The sequence below is a fragment of the Ornithorhynchus anatinus genome, chromosome 1 (genome assembly GCF_004115215.2).
Source record: "Ornithorhynchus anatinus isolate Pmale09 chromosome 1, mOrnAna1.pri.v4, whole genome shotgun sequence".
NCBI lineage: Eukaryota > Metazoa > Chordata > Mammalia > Monotremata > Ornithorhynchidae > Ornithorhynchus > Ornithorhynchus anatinus.
The window spans coordinates 21397737-21417904 of record NC_041728.1 but is presented as its reverse complement, the minus strand read 5'-3'; the positions used below and the strand labels follow the sequence as shown (position 1 = coordinate 21417904).

The window sequence follows — 20168 nt, the reverse complement described above, 5'->3', positions numbered from 1 at the left end:
TTGCCTTGGGAGAAGCAGGGTAAATCCTCTTTTGCTTACATTTACTCTCCTGGCAGCTTTAAAATTTTGTATATGCGCTTTAAATGCGGGTTTGAAGTTATTGCCGATGTATCTGCATGCTGTCGTCACTGATTAATATGCCCAAGGAGGGCTGCCTCCTGCTTTGATTGCAATCAGCCTAACCCAAAACAGTGCACATGCCATTAACACCAGGATTTATTGAGCATTTACTCTGTAGTTCCTTGTACCTAGGTGCTTGGGAGCATTCCATAAAAAGAAAACCCTGTCTGTACTCTCAAAGTTTACATGCAGATTGGGGGAGACAGAAAGACACAAATTGCAAATGTAAAGGAGATGAGGGAAGACAGAGATATAAGCATTAACAACAGAATATGAATAAAGTGGATTGAACCGAATTACAATAGGTTAATATCAGGAAGTTTATTTTAGTTTCAGAAGTTTGTCCTAGTTAGCTGTCTCTCCTTTGCTGTGGCAAATCCCTTTTCTGCATTTGAGTCGTGGGAGAGGACTCTGGATAAAATGATAGGAAAAATATTATTTTTTTTTGCATTTGGTTCTGAGCTGGGTGCCTGACAAAGTCTGAGTAGATTAGTTTTAAAGATAATCACTATAATGAAAAGCACAATTTTTCCCTTCCCATTCCATCATTTCTTTTAGTTTTGGACACAGACATTATTTCCGTGAAATCCGATTACATTTTCAAAGTTCTGCTCCTAACTTCACTCAACTGTTGTGATTGGGAGATGGTCAGCAAATCTTTGTGGTCCACCAACCTTGACGAGAAGCAGTGTGGCTTAGTGGAAAGAGCTCAGGCATGGGTGTCAGAGGACCTGGGTTCTCATCCTGGCTCGTGACCTTTTGTAAGTCTCTTAACTTCTCTGTGCCTCAGTTCCTTCTTCTGCAAAATGGGGATTCGATACCCATTCTTCTGTTTAGACTGTGAGCCCCCTGTAGGATCTGCTTGGCCCAGAAGAAGTGCTTTTCCAATACCATAATTATTATTATTATTCTTCAGTTTCCTCTTAAAATTTAACAGTCTGCCTGGCAGTACTGTTAGGAAAACTAATAAATGGTTGTAAAAACTTGTCTCGTCTTTTATGCTGTCGAGTCGTCTCCGATCCATAGCGAATCCAGGGACACATCTCTCCCAGAAAGGCCCACCTCCATCTGCATTCGTTCTGGTAGTGTAAAATACTTCGCATAAAAATTTTTCAAACAACAACAATTCATTTGGATTCAGTTAATTTTCTCTCTCAAAGCAGTTCTCATGTTTCACCCTGTTTCTTGAAAGTAGTGCATTTCTAAGGAGGGGTTGGAGAAGTTTTTTATTGAATTTTTCATGAAAATTGATCATGTAGTTTCCATTTTAATTTGCAGTATACAATATTTGAAAACCACAGATTTCTTAGACAAAATATTGCTAAAACTTATTTTTGCATATCATATATGCCCATTGCTTTACAGTTCATCCTCAAGTGGTGGTTCATCCCCAGATGGGGAAACTGAGGCATACAACTGTTGAACAGTTTGTTTAGCGATGAACAGGGCCTGAACTAAGGTTGTAGCTATAATGAGAGCTTTTGGGTTAAACTGTCTTTGTAATGTCTGATGACTCTTTACCAAAAGTGATCAATCGATAGGTCCATAATTTTTAAAAAGTTAACTCTTGGTTATTGGTGGTAATGGTTGATGGATAAGGCACAAATGAATTAAAGCTTCCACAGAAAAATCAATCTCAGTGGTCCTACGCCCTAGCGAGCATAGTAGGAAAAAAAAAAGTCCTTACACCAGAGCTGCTTACCAAGAGCAAGCTCAGTTTACAATTTTGATGTTTATCTCCCTCTCCGACTCAGCCCACCAGAGGTCTGAGTAATAAAATGGCAAAAAGGAAGGCAGAAGAAAAGACTGGTTCTGGCTTTGGATAGAGCTGACGTGTTATGGACTAGTAGCAAATATACTTTCTCTGTTCTTATGCTTGAGGAGGGAAGTAGCCTAAAGTAGCAATGTGCAGTAGTTCCTAAAAAGTAGTAATGAAAATCAATTCTCTTTGCACTATAGAATAGCTAGCAGTGCAGTTTACATAATGCCAATCTAATATTTCTTAATAATGTTGGTATTTTAAGCGCTTACTATGTGCCGAGCACTGTTCTAAGCATAGATACAGGGTAATCAGGTTGTCCCACGTGAGGCTCACAGTCTTAATCCCCATTGTACAGATGAGGTAACTCAGGCACAGAGAAGTTAAGTGACTTGCCCACAGTCACGCAGCTGATAAGTGGCAGGGGTGAGATTCAAACCCATGACCTCTGACGCCACATCCCGTGCTCTTTCCACTGTGCTGTGCTGCTTCTCAGCGTCTTAAGCATCTACCGTAAGCAGACCACTGTACTAAGTAAACATTTGGTCGAGTACAACTTGATTAATTTGGTTATTTGTATTTCTGAGGGCAGCTTTTGGATGATGGATAGAGACATATATGATTATTGACTAATGACAAGGCGTGTGAATCTGTGGCAGCAAAATAAATGGACTTAATTGCATTAATTGGACAAATGACCAGTGTTTTTGACCATTCGTGATGCAACTGTCCTGTAGTTTGCCATACAATGAAATTGAAAGTTATCAGCTCTTATTAATCATCTCTGTACTTGACAATTGCTAAAGGATTTCACAAACTTGAAGTGAGGGGAAAAAATTCAACCATCAGTAGTGTTTGTTGAGTGCTTACAGTATCAAGCTCCTGGGAATGGTAGTAATAGTATTATGTGCTTACTACATGCAGAGGCCTGCACATGAATGGCAGAGTACGACTGTTAGTAGACAAGAGCCCTGCCCACCAGGAGTTTACAATCTGCCTGGGAGACAAAAAAGTAAAATAAATGACGTGTCCAACGGAGTATAAATATATATTTGTGTGTGTTTAGTGGGGTTGGAGGTGAGAGCCCATGTGCTCGCGTGATGTGGAAAGGCTCCCTGGACGTGATGTCATTTCAGAAGGGCCTGAAGATAGGGAGAGCGATGGTTTGTCAGATGTGAAGGAGGGAGTTCCAGAGAGAAGGGAGGGTGTGAGCAAGAGGTTAGTGGTGAGAACGAAACTCGTGGATTATGTTACCTTTAGAGGAGTGAAGTGTACCCCCTGGGGTGTAGTTGGAGAGGAGTCCTGTCTTGTCTTAAGCCGTCAAGCCGTTTCCGACCCATAGCGACTCCACGGACACATCTCTCCCAGAACGCCCCACCTCCATCTACAATGGTTCTGGTAGTGGATCCAGAGTTTTCTTGGTGAAAAATCTGGAAGTGGTTTGCCATTGCCTTCTTTCACGCAGTAAAGTGAGTCTCTGCCCTCGACTCTCTCCCATGTCACTGCTGTCTGGCACAGGTGAGTTTTGTAGCAGATTGTCTTCCATTCCCTAGCCACTGCCCAAGCTAGGAAAGGAACGCGTATGCCTCTGCTTCCCTCTCCTACCCGTAACTGAGACCGGTGGGGGATCCTGAGGTGGGAGGAGAGGAGTGGGATAAGTAAAAAGGATATTTCCTTTGCTTGCTTTGGACAGCCATCATTTGCCTTGAAAAATTCTTTTTCATTAGACCAAACTTTGAAAAGAACCAATATGATTTTTTAGCCGTAGCCTGGAAGTAATACATTTTTCCTCAGGGAGTTCCCACTGCAGTGTTAGAAATTCCTCTCTAACTTGCCAGCAGTATTTTTAGAGAAGATATTGTCCAAACTGTGTCTTTCGTAAACAAATTCTCCACTAACAAAATGGAATGTCTAGAGCATTACCTCACTCTTTGAGTCAGCTGCTAAGTCCTGTGGTAGCAGAGAGCTTAATATCCATTTTGGGGATGGGAAGTCTTGTATTCCACAGATATTACTATGTCAAAGATTAGTATTGAACTTAGAAAATCTTTTCTCTTTCAAGGAGTAGAGTTTGTGATATGTGCTGTAAATCAGTGCAGGGGCCCAAGAAGATAAGCGTGATAGGGGTAATTAGGTCCAGTCCCACAGCACTTAAGTAAATATCCTTATAGTCTAGTATTTCCTCATTCTGTAACATATTTTAATGTCTCCCCCATAGACTGTAAACTCTTTGTGGTCATGGATCGTGTCTCCCAACCCTCTTATATTGCACTTACCAAGCGCCTAGTACAGTGCTCTGCAGAAAGCTCTTAAATCCAGTTGGTTGACTTTTACTGCCTTAATAATAAAAACGCAGTTGGGGGAAGTCTTCTGGGACCATTCTTGGACTTTAAGAATGTAGAATGTAAAAAGGAAAGAATTACATTCTGACACAGTGGTGGGGGAGTTATGGTTTTGTGCCTCATAGGTGGTAATACAAAGATGATAGATATCCGTCAGTTTGATCTTAATGGCTGGCCTATATTCCCTTTTTATATCACTTGTAGGTAGTTTTCCAGGACCTAGGAAACCAGCAGGTTTTTAAGCATCTTTAAGATGCACAATACTTACTGTATAGTTAGCCTTTTAATAATAAAAATAATTTTGTCTGTCTCTTTGTCTCCTTTAGGCTATGAGCTTCTTGTGGGCAAGGAATTTGTGTACGTACCAATGCTCTTGTGTTCTGCTCTCCTAAGTGCTTAGCACAGTGCTCTGCACACAGTAAACACTCAGTAAATACCACTACTTGATTAATGCTTAATAATACTGAACTACTGAATAAAAATGAGAAGGGAGGGACGTTTACCCCAGTTTTAGCATTCATGGCGCTGAAAGGGCTATTAAAAGGATTGCCTTTGGTTTTGCGCCTTTTTAAAAAGAAACCAGCTAGGTTAGTAGGTAGCTTACATACTACCAGTTTGTATCTGAAGATCTTTATCGGTGTTATATATTAAGTGCTTATGATGTACAGAGCACTGTACTAAGTACTTGGGAGACTATGATACAATAGAATTGGCTGATGGGTTCCCTGCCCACAGTGAGCATAAAGAAACAGCCTCTGGGTAGATTCTGAAAGAATGTAGTGAGAAATGAAGTGGCAATGTTTTTTCTAGCGATTTTTCTCTTATAAATTCTTTAACTTTTTTTGGTAATCTATGCAAGCTACTTGCAGGCATTGATTACTTAGCTGGAACTAAAAAGTGTTCTTGAATTTGTAATGTGACATTCCATAAACTCGATTTGTTAACAGTCTAAAGATTAGTGGTTGATGGTTGTTATGCTAGGGTTGTTTCTGTTTGGACCAAGTGTTTGCATAGAACTGGAGTGAACTCTGTGTGTGGTTTTTTTTAACTCTTTCTCCTCTTTTATTGCCTAGACTCTATTAGTTTTCCTCAACCTCTAGAAATTATAGTCGTTAGATTTTCTAACAGACTCATTTCTGAAGTATGAAACAGGTATTTTTCTGAGTGTTACATTCCAGGTTTTCCAGTTGTTCAGCTCAGTCTCCTAATGGTACAACATTTCCACTCGTGCATTGAAATTCATAATGTATATATTAAAGATTGTGAATATTGTGCAAGAGTAATAGAAAGGCTACCACAAAATTGCTTAAGACCAGGGAATTTAATATCTGCTGTAGACATTACCTTGAGGATAATGACTTTACTAGAGGAGATTCATGCAATTTACTTGTACTTGTAAGCCATAAATTCTGCCCAAATATTGTTTTATGTATACTGTTACCTATATTTTTGTCTATGAAAATATATTTCTGAATTTCCCCTAGCAAACAAATGTCCTGGTTTTAATTATTGATTGTCTCTAACCTTTTGACTTCAGTCATCTCAGTGGTATTTCCAGATCAAATCACTGTGGAAGATATAATTGCCTATATTGCCATAAACAATGTTGGTGTGTGTGCTCCGTGTGGTTAAAACTTCGAAGCTTGTGTTCCTCCATGCTGGCAACATTTAGCGTGTGTTCTGGTTTACAGCTGTGTTCAAGAATTGGCACCGATTCACCGATTGCACTTTTTCCTTGTGGACTGCATGTCTACTCGACTCTTTGCGTTCTCCTCAATGCTAGTTGATCCGTCAGTGCGACCGTCAGTAACCAAACCCCTCAGGTCTCATCTAGGAAGTCTGAATAGCAACGTCTGCACCTTTTTTTCCCTCAGCTAGTCCAGAAATTATATGTTATTTTCAAAAGGTCCCAATCAGTAGTACTTATTGAGCTCTTATTAGATGCAAATTCACTAGATGGCATCAAGATTTAAAGCTAAATGCCTGCCAAGTAGAGGTGCCATGTTGATGTCTGACTTAGGCTGCTAGTTTTGCAGAAAGGCTTTTTTTGGTACTAGTAATAGTATTAAATACTCATTTGGTGCAGAACTCTATACTGAGTGCTGGGAGAAAATGTCTAAGTGGGAATTAGTCATAGTCTTTGTCTCCTGGGGAAGTTAAATTTCAAATCGACTAAGTGTAGTTTGATATACAGTAGGCACAAAGTAGAATGCAGTAATGACTTTCATCTCTGTCTCCAGTGGTGAGATGTAATTGCTTTTCTAGGATTATCCAGGTAGAACTGGTCTTGATCTTGCCATCCCCAGCAATCTTGCCATCCCCAGCACTGGCTCTGAGTTCTCTATTCACGCATGACTGATTCAAACAGATTGACTAAAACTGGACCAGTCAGTGCTATTTTAATACTTATTATATGCAGAACACTGTACCAAACACTTGGGAGAGTACAGTACTGCAAAATTAGCAGATGTATTCACTGTCCATAATGAGCTTAGTCTTCACTGTCCATCATAAGCTTAGTCTAGGGGGGGAGACAGACAATACAAATACATTTATAATATCTAATTTAAAGATATGTACAAAAGTGCTGTGAGGGAGATATTAAATACACAAAAGTCACAGATCTAAGTGCATAGATGATGCAGAAGGGAGAGTGAGCCAGGAAGAAGAAGCTTAATCAGGGAAGGCCACTTGGAAGATATGTGACCAAATCAGTGATAAGGTCTGCTGCTGATGATTAGGAAGTGGATGAGATCAGAAAAACACAATCAGCAGGATCAGCCTTGCAATCCTGTGATCTTAGTTTCTTTCAGATGCTAAATCTGCTGAGTAATTGCCATAGTTTGGGCCTGTCGAAGGTATTAGATACTTGATTTATATTACTTTAAACAATGTTGAGATGATGTTCCTTAGTTTTTCCTTTACTTAGTGTTGCAAAAACCATGCCTGTAAGATTATTCTGTGACTTGGAACTATATTATGATTTTCTGAGCACTGACATTATTAATATTATATGAGAAATCCAGCCACAATTTTATTTTTTTTTAGCAATGGAGAGTCATAAAATCCTTTACTAAATGTCAGCCTTGTCACCTGAGGAACAGGTTCTGTTTCCTGACAATACTCAAAACAGGCAAACCCTTCGGATCTGAGATAGGGCCTGGTTGGTGATCCTGTTATATGTGTTCAGGTTACTTGATGACAGTAGACTTTTGAAGCACAGAAGACTTTGATTCTTTTTTCCAAGTTTCCCTTGTTGTACCAAGAAAAAGTCTGCAGAATTTTCCTTCCTAGTACTTACATAATATTTAAGTGCTTATTATGTGCCAGGCCCTTTATTAAACACTGAGGTAGATGCAAGACTAGTCAGGTTGGACGCAGTCCCAGTTTGACATGGGTCTCACAGTCTTAATCCCCATTTTACAGATGAGATAACTGCGCCATAGAGAAGTTGTGTCTTGCCCAAGGTCACCCAACAGACAGGTAGATGAGATGGGATTAGAACCCACATCTCTCTGACTTTCAGCCCTGTGTTCTATCTATTAAGCCATGCTGCCTCTCTTAATTATACTTATTTCATTTACCCTTGGAAATTCTGTTTGGAAACAATTGCCTTATACTCCATCTAAACTTTTGAACCCTTAGTGGAACAGAGATTGTTTGATATGATTATCTCCTTTACCCAAATGCTCAGCATGGTGGGTGGCACGTAGTAAACAAAATCATGTATGTGCCAATTATATCCTTTATCTCCTTTTTTCATAGTCATTTTTATGATATTCTATGGTTGACATTTGATCCCTGTTTCTTGCTAAAAGTGTTACTGTATTCCTATTGTTATATGTAATTCATCAATCCTCTTGGATATAGGAAGTTGTGTTCTATCTTGAAAGTATGTAAGATTGTGTGTGGCAATCAATCAGTGGTATTTACTGAGTGCTGTGTAGAACACTATTCTAGATGCTTGAGAGAGCACTTGGATATCCTGCTGGTACCTCAGACTGACATCTGATCCACTCAAACCTACTCCTCCCCCAACTTTCCCATCTCTCTTAACAATACCACCATCCTCCTTTGTCTTAGAAGGCCCTAACTTTGGTCATGGATAATGACATCTCTCCTTCACCTGCATATTCAATCATTTACCAAATCCTGTCAGTTCTTATTCTTCACATCTCCAGAATCCAACCCTTTCTCCACCATTCAAATGACTTACCACGATGGTCATATTCCATTTCAACTACTGCATCAGCCTCCTCCTTGCTGGTAGTCCATATTTCACTTGGCTACCCAAGTCATTTTTCCAAAATCATTCTGTTCACGTCTCCACTCCTCAGTAACTTCCAGTGGTTGCCCATCTGTTTCTGCATCATAAAGAAGTCCCTGACCAGCAACTTTAAGGCACCCAATCAGGTCTTTCCCTGCTACCACCTTCTCATTCTCCCATACAACCTAACCCCCACACTTGGTGCCTCTTACAACAACCTACTCACTGTGCCTCACTCTCATCTCTCTCACTCTTGACTCCTTGCTTATTTCATTCATTCAGTCATATTTATTGAGCGCTTACTCTGAGCAGAGCACTGTACTAAGTGCTTGGAAAGTACAATTTGACAATAGAGACAATCTCTATACAACAATGGGCTCACAGTCTAGAAGGGGGAGATAGACAACAAAGCGAGTAGACAGGCTTTGATACCATCAGAATAGATAAATAGAATTATAGATATATACACATCATTAATAAAATAGAGTAAGAAATATGTACAAATATACACAAGGGCTATGGGGAGGGGAAGGAGTAGAGCAGAGGGAGGGAGTAGGAGCGATGCAGAGGGGAGTAGGAGCGATGGGGAGGGGAGGAGGAGCGGAGGAAAAGGGGGAGCTCAGTCTGGGAAGGCCTCCTGGTGGAGGTGAGCCCTCAGTAGGGCTTTGAAGAGGGGAAGAGAGTTAGTTTGGCGGATGTGAGGAGAGAGGGCATTCCAGGCCAGAAGGAGGACGTGGGGCAGGAGTCGACAGTGGGACAGGAGAGAACGAGGCCCAGTGAGGAGGTTAGCGGCAGAGGACCGGAGTGTGCGGGCTGGGCTGGAGAAGGAGAGAAGGGAGGTGAGGTGGGAGGGGCAAGGGGATGGAGAGCTTTGAAGCCAATAGTGAAGAGCTTATACCGTCTCTCCTGCCTGGAGCTCCTTCCCCCTTCGTATCTGACAGACCACCACTCTCCCCATCTTCGAAGCCCTACTAAAGTCACCTTTCTTCAACTTACTTTCCCTCCTTATTGCACTTGCATCCATACCCCCTAAATATTTAGGTACTCACTTCCCCTCCCCACAGCATCATGTATATATCATTCCATTGCTTCCCCTACCTAAAATTTATTTTACTGTGTATCTCCCCCCAGTAGTCTGTTACCTCCTTGAAGTCCTGGATTATGTATACTTGCTGTGTTTTGCTCTCAGAAGCACGTAATACATAGAAAGTGCTTAATAAATACCCCTGATTGATTGAAGCCAGCTTATATAAGGATAGCTCATTTATCCACTTCATGACCGCAGTGTTCTGCAGAAGCCAGCAGCATCGTTATTAGTTTAAAGAAACATTTGGGACTCCTGCCTAACTTAATCTTGAATGCATTTAGAAAGCTAATTTCTTTTCGTAATGAAATGTTAAGGGATACTTTGAATATGTTTCCAAAAGCCATTAAATTCAAAACATTTATGATTTCTCCATGAAATACAAACTGGAAATATTTCCCCATCCAGTTTACTTTTTCCCCAGTAACTTATATGCATGTTGATATTTTTAAAATAGAGAAGCCTTGAAATTGTTTAAAAGGTATTAATTCCTATCCCCAGGCTATCAGCAACTCACCAGAGTTTCATTTAGATGAAATAGGGAAACGTGGCAAAGTTTGCAACATTCCTAAGTGACATTATAATGTAAAACCGCCCCCCCCAAAAAAAACCCCATCAAAACCTTCTTTAACTTTTAAGAAGTTGGATTTAATTTTAGCTTTGATTTGGATGATTCACATCCATCTGCACGACATGTGTTTCTTGTGTGTTGGTGTTCCTTTTTAGCATTTGCAGTTTGATGTAAATGGATAAATGATAGGTTGGTGTCAAAAAGCTTGCAGTTTGGTTCAGTTTGTGTATTCTTATTTGTAAACTGCTTGAGGTCGGGAACCATAATCTTTTACTTTTATTCTGTGTTGCCAAGATCTCGGCACAATGCTCTGTGCAGTAAATGCTGATGAGGAACGAATAAAGTTACTTTGGTAGCAGTGTAACTGTTATGGCTATTTTCAGTTGTCATTTAGAGTCCAATGACTCTTAGTGCTAAAACCAAAATTTAAGAGTGTCCACATCTTGATTTTTTGAGGTGAATTGAATATTGGTATAAAGATTCTTCCCAGAAATACTTAAAACCTAACCATGATTACCAGTTACTCAAATAAATTTTTAATTCTGAAACAGGGGTGGGTGAAAGGAAAAATAAGTTGTGATGCATTAAAAGCAGGGGTGAAGGGAAAAATAAGTTGTGATGCATTAAAAAATGACTGAACCTTTCAGATATCATATTCCAAAATGCATGTCTAATCGATTGGCAATAGCTGAAGTATCAGCGGTTTTTGTTGTTTGGTTTTTCTTTGGCCCAGTTACAATAACTTGATTGATCAACTATGGCAGAATTAATATGGGTAAAACCCCGGAAACTCAGTTGATCAGTTAGCTGCACACTGCTGACACAGGAGGGACCAGGTAAAGCTCCTGCTGATGGGCTGTGAACAATCTCTTTTAAAATCTGTCTCCCTGTGTAGACTTTAAGCTCCCTGTGGGCAGGGATCACATCTGCCAACGGTTTTGTGGTTTTGTATTGTACTTTCCCAAGAGCTTTAGTACAGTGCTCTGCACAGAGTGAGAGCTCATTAGATAGTATTGTTTGACACCTGCAGGCCGCCCTTCTGTCTGTGATGAGAACAGCTGTTTTATTCGTTACCTTCTAAAATAGTTCTAAATTGCGGAAATCCCCTCAATTCCCCAAAACTAATATTGCACCATGATCAACTTTACGAAACTGCACACATCTGTTTCTTCCCACGCTGCCTCGTGTTTCATCAAGACATATAGGCCTTTTGGGAAGAATTTTCCCTATTCTTCAAAGATGTCCTTTCACTTGCACTTCAGCTCATCATTTTGATATTTTAATCCATCCTCTGCATGAGACCAACCTAGCAAAACTCTGTTGTAATTTTCATTGTTCTGGATATGACGAGCTCATTATGAGCAGGTGACATATCTGCTAATTCTCCTGTACTCTCCCAAATGTTTAGAACAGCATTCAGCACATAGTAAGCACTCAAATACAATTGATCAATATATTGATAAGGAATCCTGGGCTTTTTTTCACATGAGCTTATAGGACCTTCATTTTTTCCCCCAAGGCTCCTTCTAAAAGCACCTGTTGCTTTTTTAAAGAATTTTTAATTGTGCTGTTATATTTGTACTGTTTAAAAAATGAGTTACAAAACTTTATTAAATCTTCCCCACAATATTAGTTTCTGCCTATCTCATAAGTCAGTACAAAAGCAATGTCTTTTTTTTTTTTTTTTTTAACTTCAACACCAAATGCTATAGGAAAGTGAGATCATGAAGAAAAACCATGTCATTTTAAATTGAGGCCCTGGGACCAGTCAAGGGATAGCACCGTACTATTTCTTCTAAGTAAGAGCCTCACTTAATCTTCATATGAAGAATAGGACATTCATTGAATTCCTTAGCAGGGAAGTCTCCCCTCAGTAGATATTCATATGTACTCAGTCCAAGGGACTTATTTGACCAGCAAGTGTGAATATCGGAAGGGGTCATCTCTATCCATAATGAATTATCATTTACATTTGTGAGAAATTCCCACCTACCGACACAAAAAGGTATCTTAAATTACAGAAGTTATCCAGATTTAATCATTTCCCTATAGGACAAGAGCTCAGTGGGGACAGGGAAAGTGTCTACCAACTCTGTTGCATTGCACCCTCCCAAACGTTAAGTACACTGCTCTGCACACAGTAAGCGCTCAGTAAATTCCATTGATTTGAGGCTGGATGGCTCAGGTAATTTGGAAATAAAATTCAGAAGCTTTTTGTTTATAAGCAGTAGCGGTAATTGTGGTTATTAAGCATTTACTGTGGGCAGAAAATATGTCTATGAGTTCTCTTGTACTCTCCCAAGAGGTTAATAATAAAATCCTTTGTGCTCAGTAAATACCACTGATTAATTTACTGTGTCCAGAGCATTGTATCAAGTGTTGGGAAAAAATACACAGGTGCAAATTACAGTCCCAATCCTCAAGGGATTCACAATCTGAAAATAAGGGAGGGGAGAGGAGATGGGTGATAGACCCGTAAGGATGGATGAAACAAAAACACAAGAGAGATGATCTATTCAACATGAAGTAGAGGGTCTTACGGTTAGAGGGGCAGAATTTGGGGCTCTTTGCAGCTCACAGTCCAACAGTCACAGCAATGCTGCAGTCAGTCAATCAATCGGTGGTATTTAAGTGCTTCCTGTATGCAGAGCACTGTACTAAGAACTTGGGAGAGCATAACACTACAGTGTAGGTAGATACATTCCCTGCCCATGAGGAGTGGCAGCAGTTATATTCTCCCAAGTGCTTAGTACAGTGCTCCATACACAATAAGTGCTCAATAAATACCATTGACTGATTGATAGTCACAATCTTCCCAATGCCCTGAAAGTTGAGACTGCCTTGTGTTGCCGCGGTTCCTCACCCTCCCAGGTGGAGAGGGGGCGGCTGGGAGTCTCAGTGGTAGAGGGGTAGGAGGCTCTCTAAGCCACTGCCCTGATTTAATTTAAATCGATACTGAGCAGTGAGATCTTGGTGAAACAATAATTTTTTTTTTGAGATATGGCCTTTAAAAAAGCCCTGCTATTCCAGGTGTTCCACCATAATGATTTTATTGCTGTTCAGAGAACTTATTTCCAAAATACTCAATCCGAGCCAGGCAGTATGGTATGGGGAATGTATGTTTGCCTGGATTGCATGTTTTATTTGATGATTTAAGAGTACTGAGAGTTTGTACTAAAGCCCCAGGTGGGCATTTATTCATTCTTGTAGTATTTGAGCGCTTCCTGTGTATAAAGCACTATACTAAGTGGTTAGGAGAGTACAATATAACAATAGACACATTTCCTGCCTAGAATGAGCTTACAGTCCAGAGGGATGAGTTTACAGTGGAGAGTGACACCATGAACTAAAAGGAATCACAAACTCTGCACTCTACCAACTCTGTTGTATTGTACTCTCCCAAGCACTTAGTACTGGGCTCTGCACTTACTGAGTGCTCAATAAATACCACTGCTGGATGGATTGATTTTTTCTGTGTATTACTGGGAGGATCATAAAGTAGAACCCAGTACAGAGTTGTAAGTCTTAAATCTATGTAGGTTCATATAGATGTGGACTTATAGGTATACGGCTCGTAGTATTTGACGGTGATGCTGCTGACAAGATCCTTATGCAACAGTCCGTTCTGCTCTGTCCATAAAGATTGTCCTTTGCTGTGCTGATGCTCTGTGAGGTAGCATTGCCTAATGGAGAAAACCCAGGACTGGAAGTCAGGAGACCCGGTTTCTAGTCCCAGCTCTGGAACTTGCCTGCTGTGTGACTGTGGGCAAGTCACTTTACTCTATTAACATCTCCATTCTTCAGTTTCCTCATCTGTAATATGGGAATAAAATGCCTCTTCTCTTTCTTTCTTAGTCTGTGTGCCCCATGTGAGATGGGGATTGTGTTCTCTTTGTATCTACCCCAGTGCTTCAAACATAGTAAGCACCTAGTAATTACTATTATTAGACGGTGGCAGTACCTAAAACTGTTTTTGAATTTGTGTCTTGATATTTTGATCTTTCTTGAAGCCTTTGCTCGTGGACAGCAACCTTTTGCCTGATTGTCCCATGCCAAACTAGTTGATCTAGTTCAGTTATCTCCCACAGATACGTTACCACACTGGGACTATTTCATACAGTGTTTCTTCTGTTCTCTTTTCCTGGGTATGTCCTATTTGGTTTCACCCAGGCTCCTCATATGTCCTCCTAAGTAAGCCGTACTTTGAAAAGCATTGCCTCAGTGGGGGTGAACTTACTGTTTTAGCATTTCACTCTCGTGATGTGGTTTTGCCATTTGATGCTTTTTCAATCAGTCAACAGTAGTTATTGAGTGCTTACTCTGGCACAGCATCAAACTAAGCTCATGGGAGAATGCAGAAGTGTTAGTAGACATGATCTCTGCCCTCAAAGTACAGACTATTGGGAAGATGGACACTAAACGAAATTACAGGTAGAGGGAAGCAAAAGAATACAGATATATGTACAGAAATGCAGTGGGTCGGGTGGGCTAGTCAGCTGTGTGACCTTGGGCAAGTCACTTAACTTCTCTGTGCCTCAGTTACCTCATCTGTCAAATGGGGATTAAAACTGTGAGCCCCACATGGGACAAACTGATCACTTTGTATTCCCCAGCGCTTAGAACAGTGCTTTGCACATAGTAAGCGCTTAACAAATACCACAATTTATTTATTTTTTTATTTATGTAAGTACCTCAGTGTCTAAGCTCGTTATGGGCCGGGAACATGTCTGCTAATTCTATTGTATTGTGCTCTCCCAAGCGCTCAGTAGAGTGCCCTGTGCACAGTAAATGCTCAGTAAATATGATTGATTCAAGTGAAATGGAAGTGCATAAAAAGGGAAAATAAGGTGGGGAGATGAGAGATTAATCATGGAAAACATCCTAATAGGGGATGGAGTCAGAGGTTAGCGGTGAGAAAGATGAGACCAAAGCCCAGTGAGAGTACAGTTTGGAGTAACACTGATGAGATGGCTTAAGAATGAAATTGATATAGTTATAACTTTTAAGAAAATTATCAACATTCTGAAAATAACTTGTTAAAATAATGCTTCCGTGGGGGAAATTTGTTGTATTTTTTGTTGTTGTTTTAAATACTGCTTTGACTCTCTTTAAACAAATAAAACATTGCACATCTTATTTTGCAGGTATCAAAGGGCTAAATTCTCATAAAACCCCACATTAGGATGGATAGTTATTTTAAAGCAGCAGTCTGTGATTTGGACAAGGTGCTTGATGACTTTGAAAAGAATACAGGTTTGTTAATTTCACATGCTCTTGGGGTAAAATGAGACTATTTAGAAATGGTTAGAAAAATAACTAGGAAAAGCAGTTAACTTTAAAAAACTTGGAAAATGTTCTTTGTCTGTTTTTAGCTGAAGGATGCTGCTTTTCTCTTTAATATTTTGCATTGGGATTAAAATGAAAAAAATTAAAGTACTGACCTTTTTGTATCCACTTTAAATAGGTGAGCATGAGCACTATCAAAAAGAAGCTTCATGTTCAGATTCTTCAGAATTGCCACCTTCTCAACCAGCTTCACTTGCACCTAAGATTCAACAGCACCTTAGCAATTGTTTGTCATCACAAGCAATTTTTATTACAAATCAGACGGCAGCAAATGGAAAGAATCTCGAGGGAGTGAGCTCCTCTGTGCAAAATGAAAAAAATGTAACAGGACTTGATCTTCTTTCTGCGGTGGATGGTGGTTCTTCAGTTGAAATTCAGCCTTCTAGTCAAGGGCGATGTAGTATACCTGTCTGTGATCTTGTCAGTGACACAGGTAATTTGGTTCTTGCCAAAAGTAGTCATGAAGATAGTCAGGCATTGCGGCCAGATGATTTCCAGTCTGGTAAGGATTCTCTGATAGGTTTGGATTTATCTTCCCTTCCATCTACCATTTGCACATCATTGGAAGATGATGGTTGTAATGCTGCTATTGAGAAACAGAATGGTGACCACTCCCCGTTACAAAACATAGAACACTTGGCAGCCAGAAAGTTGGATTTCAAATCATGTAATCATTTGGATACTGCATTTTTGGACTCAAGTGATCACAAGATAGCAGGAAATTTAAGGGAAAACAAAATACATAACTTAGAACAAATTGCTGGCCTTAACTCTGCTTTGACACAGCAGAACTCAAAAACACTTAATTCCAAAGATGACACCATACCCAAGAAGTTGCCTTGTGAATTGTTAAAAGATAATGGTTGTTTAAGACAGGAAGTACACACGGGGAAGACAGATACAACAGATTTGAAAGAAAGCGTTGTGAGTGGTGTGCCTTGTGACCTCCCAAAAAGTAAAGAGTTATATCCTCCTGACAGAAATATTAGATTACCTGATTGCTTTTTATCCCCTTTAAAGGAAGAATCCACAGAAGAAAACTCACGCACCTTAGTTCTTACAAATAACAATAATATGTTGCAAAATGGTGCCTGTGGTGATGTTCAGTCATCGTTGTCGTGTCTTCCAATATCTATGTCTTTGTGTGGGTCATTAATTGAAACTAAAGCCCAAGGTGATTGTGTTTCTCAAATTGGGCAAGAAGATGGTATTGTAGAAGATGAGACTGTACACAAAGATATACCAAAAAGTGGTGGTCTTCATGGGGATTTATTCACAGTGACTGAACCCTCTGAGCTGAAAGAATGTGCAAATAGAGCTGAGGAAAAGGTTGAAAAGGTGATAGACAGGGTGGCGGATCATGACCAATTGGTTAGCACAACTGAGTTTTCCCCATGCCATACCAATCTTCCTGTTGCTGCAGACTCTTTGGAGCCTTCTGGTTGTGTCTCCCCTTTATTTAATGACCATCATGAAAATGATACTTTATCAAGTAAGGATATTATCAGTCAGGTTTTAGAAGACTTTAATATTGATGATGCCATAAAAGACCAAGCCCTAATTAGCGATGCTGAGCTTGACGCCTTTCTCACGGAGCAGAATCTTCAGACCCCGACTAGAAAGTCTTTAGAAGATGTTGGCGATCTGGAATCTCAAATGAATGAAATAAATATTAAAGAGCCATCAGTTGAAGAAACTGCTAATGCGTCTTTAAGAAGTGAAGATGAAGAGACTTGTGACATTACGAGGAGTGGTGAAACAATTGATGCACAAGGTGAATCGGAAAGCGAAGGTCTGTTTTCAGGCGAACAAAGCACAATTTTGATTCAAAAAGACGCATCTGATAACATTGCAGAAGTTGCTAATGAACTTTCAGCCTCTAGCATCAATGGTCAAACTATACATGCTGGAGGGGCGAGGCCTAAACAATTGTCTAACCTTCCTTCAATAACTATTACTCCAAAGGAGTCAAACAAACTAAAAGCACAAAATAGGACAGAAGCTGATGACCAGCTAGTGAATTCCACTGCCCCAACAGTCCGTCCTGGAGAAGCTAGAATTGATCCTAACATGAGCTGCACCTCTATCCCTGCTGACCTAGAAAATAACTTGGGAAATGGAGAGAATAGCTTTTCGACAAGCACAGAATCAGTTTCTTTAGCTGAAAGAACTTGTAAAGAAGGGATGGTTCTGGGACACAAGCAGCCTTCCTGGGTTCCTGATTCAGAAGCACCAAATTGTATGAACTGCCAAGTCAAGTTTACTTTTACAAAAAGACGTCACCATTGTCGAGCATGTGGGAAAGTAAGTACCTTTTTTTATTACTTTAGAGAACAGTTTCAGTGAAGTCACTTTCCCTCTCCTTCCACATTGCCCCGCGCCTCCCTCTAACAACCTAAAACCCTAAATGTTATCAATCACTCCCCACCTACCTGAAACTGGATTTAAAGAAGAAAGGAAAAGGAAGCAGTCACTGTGGTTAATCATTGTGAAACATTGTGGCCTAGTGGGAAGAGCATGGGTCTGGGAGTCAGGGCACCCGGGTTCTAATCCTAGCTGTGCCACATACCTGCTCTGTGACCTTGGACAAGTCATTTGATTTCTCTCTGCCTCAGTAACCTCACCTGTAAAATGGGGATTAAGACAGCCTTATCTGGGACGTGGACTGTGTGCATCATGATTATCTTATATCTACCCTAACAACTTTGTACAATGCCTGGCACACATTAAGTGCGTCACAAATACCATAAATCAGATTTTTCCATATAATGATTACATAACAATGAGTGGTCAAACAGCATATATTGCCTGATAGGTTTCTAACTTTGCATTGTGAGAAGAGCAAGGGAATCTACTGAAGGTAATATAGGGTAATAGGCAAAATATATATTTGGATAGTGTATCAATTTTAAACAGTTGAAATAAATTAATGGTATTTATTGAGCACTTAAGCACTGGGGAGAGTACAGTACAATAGAGTAGATAGAAATGATTCCTGCCCTCAAGGGGCTTACAGTTAATTTAAAAAGCCCTGACCCTATATATCCAGGAACTGAGACTTGCCTTGTAGTGTAGAATACACAGATGGAATCTTTTAATCTCCCCCAATTTCTTTTCCAAACGAGTTTCATCCTACCCAGGAATTTACCCCATTCTCAATAGAGCAGAGGAGTTAGTCATCCATTCCTGTTGCGTAATTGAAACAGTAACATTTTCCAGGGCTGAAACAGCCTGAGGTCTGGCTGAGCACTTTGTGTACAGTGGAGCATCAGGAGGAGGATGATCAGTCTGACACTTGGCAGAGTGTTTGGCAGGATTAGGAGGAATAAACAAATTGCCATAATTGTTTTAGGGATAGCAGTTTAGCCACTAAATGCAAAATAGCTCCAGTTGCCCAAGTAGCCCCAGTCTGTCTGGCAAAACTTTAAGTAGCCATATTGGTGGTAACCGAAGCAATGGGGCCTAGCGGAAAGAGCAGAAATTTGGGAGTCAGAGGAGAAGCAGCATGGCTCAGTGGAAAGAGCACGGGCTTGGGAGTCAGAGGTCATGGGTTCTAATTCCGACTCTGCCACTTATCAGCTGTGTGACTTTGGGAAAGTCACTTCACTTCTCTGTGCCTCAGTTACCTCATCTGGAAAATAGGGATTAAAACTGTGAGTCCCACGTGGGACAACCTGTTTATCTTGTATCTACCCAGTGCTTAGAACAGTGCTTGGCACATGGTAAGCGCTTAATAAATACCAAATTATCATTATTGATTTGGGTTTTAATCTGAGCACTGGCACTTGTGACTTTGGGCAAGTCACGTAACTTCTGTGTGCCCCAGTGTCCTCCTCGGTAAAAGGGGGATTAAATTCTACCCCCTCCTACTTAGTTTATTTGCCCCATGTGGGACAGGAACTGGGTCCAGCCTGATAATCTTGTGTCTGCCCCAGTACTTAGTCCAGTGTTTGGCACATAGTAAGCACTTAATAAATACATAATCACCGTAATGCAGCATTTGAGTGCTTACTGCAGAGCACTGTGCTCTTCGGAAGGATACTCTGGAGTTAATAGATATCCTTGCCCTCAAAGAAGTTTCTTTTCTCTGTTATTGTAAAACTGTTCAAGTGTAAGCTGTAAACATTTGCAGGTATTTCATGAGAACCGTGAAAGAAGTCTGAGGCTATTTTTCCAACCCAGCTGTGAATATTAGTTGGGCACTTAGAGTCTTTCATTTCTTGACCAATCAAATGAGAAGCATTTGCACTAAGGCATTCAATTTGTATTAAACGTAGTATCAGGAACTATGTCAGTTTGGTCCGGGAAGCACTGTCCAGTACCGCTAAAAAAATAGAATTGTCGATCTCCAGTAGATGTGGAAGTGAATTCCGTGTACCAAGCCATTATCCTGTAGCTGCTGTTCATGCTGCCACATTCAGCATCACTGCCTTCAGGTCTTTCATTGCTCTTCGTGCTGTCTTTCTCAAATCCTGGGCCTCTGTCCTAGAGTCTCTCTTGACACCTTCTGCCCAGCCTCCCTCAAGTGTCAGGAACTTTAAGGGGGCAGCAATTCAGCTTCCTGAAACAGAGGCATAGGTAGCAGGAATCAGCCAGTGGTATTTATTGAGCTCTTACTGTGTGCAGGGCACTTTACTAAACACTTGAGAGTATGGTACAACAGAGTAGTAGACAAGTTT

General features: G+C 40.4%; 1 protein-coding gene across 2 annotated transcripts in view; it reads left to right on the top strand.

Moving 5' to 3' along the window:
- Nucleotides 1–20168, top strand: part of ZFYVE16 (zinc finger FYVE-type containing 16) — a 52258-nt gene that overhangs the window by 3285 nt on the left and 28805 nt on the right. For both annotated transcript variants that reach the window (XM_029059402.2, XM_029059392.2), the window contains exons 2-3: nt 15288–15396; nt 15608–17793. In XM_029059402.2, coding sequence (XP_028915235.1) covers nt 15327–15396; nt 15608–17793 — 2256 coding nt within the window. In that variant the 5' untranslated portion in view covers nt 15288–15326. The remainder of the gene's footprint in view (nt 1–15287; nt 15397–15607; nt 17794–20168) is intronic.